The sequence below is a fragment of the Spinacia oleracea genome, chromosome 3 (genome assembly GCF_020520425.1).
Source record: "Spinacia oleracea cultivar Varoflay chromosome 3, BTI_SOV_V1, whole genome shotgun sequence".
Classification (NCBI taxonomy): domain Eukaryota; kingdom Viridiplantae; phylum Streptophyta; class Magnoliopsida; order Caryophyllales; family Amaranthaceae; genus Spinacia; species Spinacia oleracea.
Genome location: NC_079489.1, coordinates 27495126 through 27498969, shown reverse-complemented (window position 1 = coordinate 27498969; position 3844 = coordinate 27495126). Strand labels below are relative to the sequence as shown.

Below are 3844 nucleotides of genomic sequence, written 5' to 3'. Positions count from 1 at the left end.
TATTAACTAAGACATGAACAACGAACTCTATTAGGTCGGGACTAGTCCGTGCAACCACCCACTTTACTCAAATTTAGGCCGGGGCTGCCCCTGCAACCACCTACGATATTAAACAACTTATGTAGGTCGGAGCTTGCCCCTACAACCCACCTACGTTACCCAAAATATTTGTAGGTCAGGGCTTGCCCCTATAACCACCTACTACACTTCTAATGCTAGTAAACGGGACTTGCCCGTATAACCACCCATTATATCAATGGTTTCCCAACATTACATACTCTAATGTCAAACAATTCCCGATTCTCATCACAACCATCACAATTCTCATAATAACAAACTATCATTAAAATAATATTTTTTCATAAAATAATAATAGTAAAAGCCTTCATAATTTATACACTATCACAAATATACCATATCACATAACTATCATATAGTTAGCACACGAACAAGTCCAAAATCATTTTCTTAACGGAAAACTAAATTGATGGACATTGAAAATTAACTTGAACACTCGATTCAAAACTAACTATTTCTCAGGTGATCCATTGACGTAGTTTTTGTCTACAAATAAAACAATAAAGACCCTACATTAGTCTGCTATATATACAACGAAGTTAATGTTAAAAATGCATCTTAGCAAAAATGAACTTCTCCCATATAAAACTCCGAAGGCCAAAGTGCACCAATTCGCTACATCCCACTAAAATTGTTAAAGATTGAAAGTAATATTTATTACCTATGGAGAGAAGGAAATTGATGATGATGAAACGGTGATGATGGTAAAAGACAAATGAGGAGAATAGGGATTTTATTGAAGTAGTGTTTTTTCATGGCATGCTTGGGTTTGAGGGATATTATATTGGGCACTTAAGCTAATTAGGGTAAATACAATAATCCAAAATTTATTTTCTTGAAAAATAATAATACCCGATAATAAAAAAAATTATATATTTAGAATCAATAAAAGCTTTATTTTTAAACATTATATCAATTTAATTTACTAAAATCAATTATCCGAAAATACTCAAAATTTTGAGGTATTAAACTCACTCTCCCAAAACAAACACATCCCAAACTCACAAAACACTACCTCGTTCCTACACCCCCTCAACCCAACCATCTCGACTAATTTGTGGATACAAAGTGGTAGTAGAGCACGAAGGTGAGTCCACCGTGATCGAAGTTGGGTCCGACGAAAAAAAATCAAAAGTACGTACTCGACGTCGGCTCGACATCCCCAGTGACTGCAAACTGGGTGTTTGTATGACTTGTCCTTCCAAGCTTATAAGTGGGAATGTTGATCAAAGTGAAGGGATGCTTAATGTTGATGCGGTTGAACGTGGGTATGCAATTTTGCGTGTTGCTTATCCACGTTCAGATTGTAGTATTAGAACTATTCCTGAAGAAGAGTTACTCTCTCTACAATTAGCCGTTGCTAATGACTAAACTTTTATGGTTGTTTTCATTGTAATTTCTATCTTTGGGTTTTGCAGTTTTATTACTTTTATTTTATTTGGTAAGTAAAATGAAATTTTATTAGCATTAAGCGCAAAAAAAACCATACAAAACAGAGTATTTGTTGGGGACTTCTATCCCCAAGTCTCAAAAAAACAACCAAACCCTCTCAACAAAGAAAATAACCCATATATAACAAGCAAATCAAACCATTCCTGGTCAGACTCAGACATTTTCAGTGGTCTTGGCTCTAATTCTCAACCATTCCTTCATATGTTGTATAACCTGCTTTCTATAATCACAGTTAAAGAACAAATAGCTGTGAGATTCCACCTCTTTGTTCAAATTGTACACAAATCAGTATTGGTTATGTGAAGGCGTTGTAATCGCTCCATTAATTGTCTGCAATCTCCCCAGTATAACTAACCATAGGATGAACCTATGCTTAGGCATAGAAAGCCTACACCATACCATTTTACTCCAGTGCACATTATGACCTTGCCCAACCAAATCAAAATATATACTATTGATGTTATACTTAGGCCCTACCCTCCAAACATCACCATATAAAGCCAAGCTCAAATCATGTTTAGCCTTACAAATACTCTTCCAAGCCCAACTAGAGCTCCTAGGAGCTTGGTAGTCCTTCCAATCTTTTCCTTTTACATAAATTGTATTAACCCATCTTACCCACGGGTTGTCAGCTTTCCTAGAAATATTCCACACTTTCTTCCCCAAAGTTTCCCTATTCCACAACATCACATTCCTAATGCCTAAACCACCAAACGTTTTAGGCTTGCACAAGTTATCCCATGCAACATACCCCGGTTTGGGAAGAATTATATGTCCCCGGCCATAAGAATGATCTTCATATGGCATTTATCTTCTTCAAGACTGACTTGGGCAGGATAGAGATCTGACTCCAATATACATTGAGACTCATCAAAACAGAATTTATAAGTTGTAATGTTCCGGGAAACGATATATGTCTAGAACTCCAAACCTTGATAATTGCCACCATTTTTTTAACCATTTTCTCGCAATCTGATGTTGTCAACTTCTTGGCACTGACTGAAACTCCCAAATACTTGAAAGGAAGAGAACCCACCTTGAATCCTGAACGCTCGGCAATATTAGCAACTTCATTTTGACCCATACCACAACTATAAACCTCTGACTTGTTCTTATTTGCACACAATCCAGTGGTATCGGAGAACAGCTTAACACCTTGAAGCATCATATTCACAGAAGTTGAGTCACCTTTATAGAATAAAATCAAATTATCAGCGAAGCAAAGACGATTTAACTTTAAGGCATTGCATCTGGAATGAAACTTAAACTCATGTTGAGTATCAATATAGGTCATGATCCTACTAAGGTACTCCATACACACCACAAAAAGCAAGAGAGACATCGGGTCTCCTTGTCGAAGTCCTCTCTTAGACTTAAGAAACCCCAGTAGGCACACCATTTAGCATCAAAGTGAAACTAGGACTTTTGACACAAGTCATAATCAAACCTGTGAAAACGACCGGAAACTCAAGACCAAGAAGCGTTTCTTGTATGAACTCCCATTCGACCGTATCATATGCCTTTTGGATATCTAACATAAACATGCAACATCTGATTGTCTGGCTCCTTCTGTACATGTTCACTAAATCTTGACAAATTAAGACATTATGAAGAATACTCCTTCCAGCCAAGAAAGCTCCTTGAGTATCAGAAACAACATCAGGCAACACCAGCCTTAGCTTCTCACATAAGAGCTTGGTGATGCACTTATAGATAACGACACAACATCAAATAGGCCTAAAGTCCCCAACTATATCCGGGGATTCTACCTTAGGAATCAAGGTTATTGAAGTTACATTGAGTTCTTTAAGAATTTTTCCAGTTTTGAAGAAGTTTGGCACAGCAGTAGAGATATAATCTCCTATTATTTCCCAAGCAGCCTTGAAAAGCATACTATTATAACCATCAACCCTCGAGGCTTTATCATTAGGAATTGAGAACATAACTCTTTTTTAATATCAGCTGGAGTGAAACTACATTCCAACTCTTTTATTATTGAAAAAAGGCATTTGTTTAAGATCATTAGGTGAGTTAGGAAAATAATAAAAATTAATTATTACACACACTTATTTTTTTTAATGTTTGGAAAGAATGAGATAAAACTTTGACATTAGACTAGTAGCTGGCTGCGCGCGTTGCGCGCAGTATGGCTGGAAATTTGAAATTTGTTACCGTTGGTTTCTAGCATTCTACGAGTATATGAAATAGTCGTGTACCGCAAAAGTGAACTTATTAATCAACATACAATTTCGGATATTTCGGATTTGATATCCCAACTTGGCTAAATTACAACATAACTCAACCCTTTCTCTCA

At 36.5% G+C, this 3844-nt stretch overlaps 1 protein-coding gene across 1 annotated transcript; it reads right to left on the bottom strand.

Annotated features, from left to right (window-relative positions):
- Window positions 1–2903: 2903 nt before the first annotated feature.
- On the bottom strand, window positions 2904–3473 carry LOC130469589 (uncharacterized). The gene is made up of 2 exons (XM_056838962.1): window positions 3327–3473; window positions 2904–3236 (listed from the first exon to the last, which is right to left on the bottom strand). Exons 1-2 carry the CDS (start codon window positions 3471–3473, stop codon window positions 2904–2906), a joined length of 480 nt encoding a protein of 159 aa, XP_056694940.1.
- Between the last annotated feature and the right edge of the window lie 371 nt (window positions 3474–3844).

Bases quoted from the DNA above. Each gene is read 5' to 3' on its own strand.
- LOC130469589 (XM_056838962.1), bottom strand. From the start codon at position 3,473: ATGTTCTCAATTCCTAATGATAAAGCCTCGAGGGTTGATGGTTATAAT. The intron at 3,237-3,326 runs GTAACTTCAATA...GTTATCTATAAG, and splicing joins AAATTCTTAAAGAACTCAAT to TGCATCACCAAGCTCTTATG.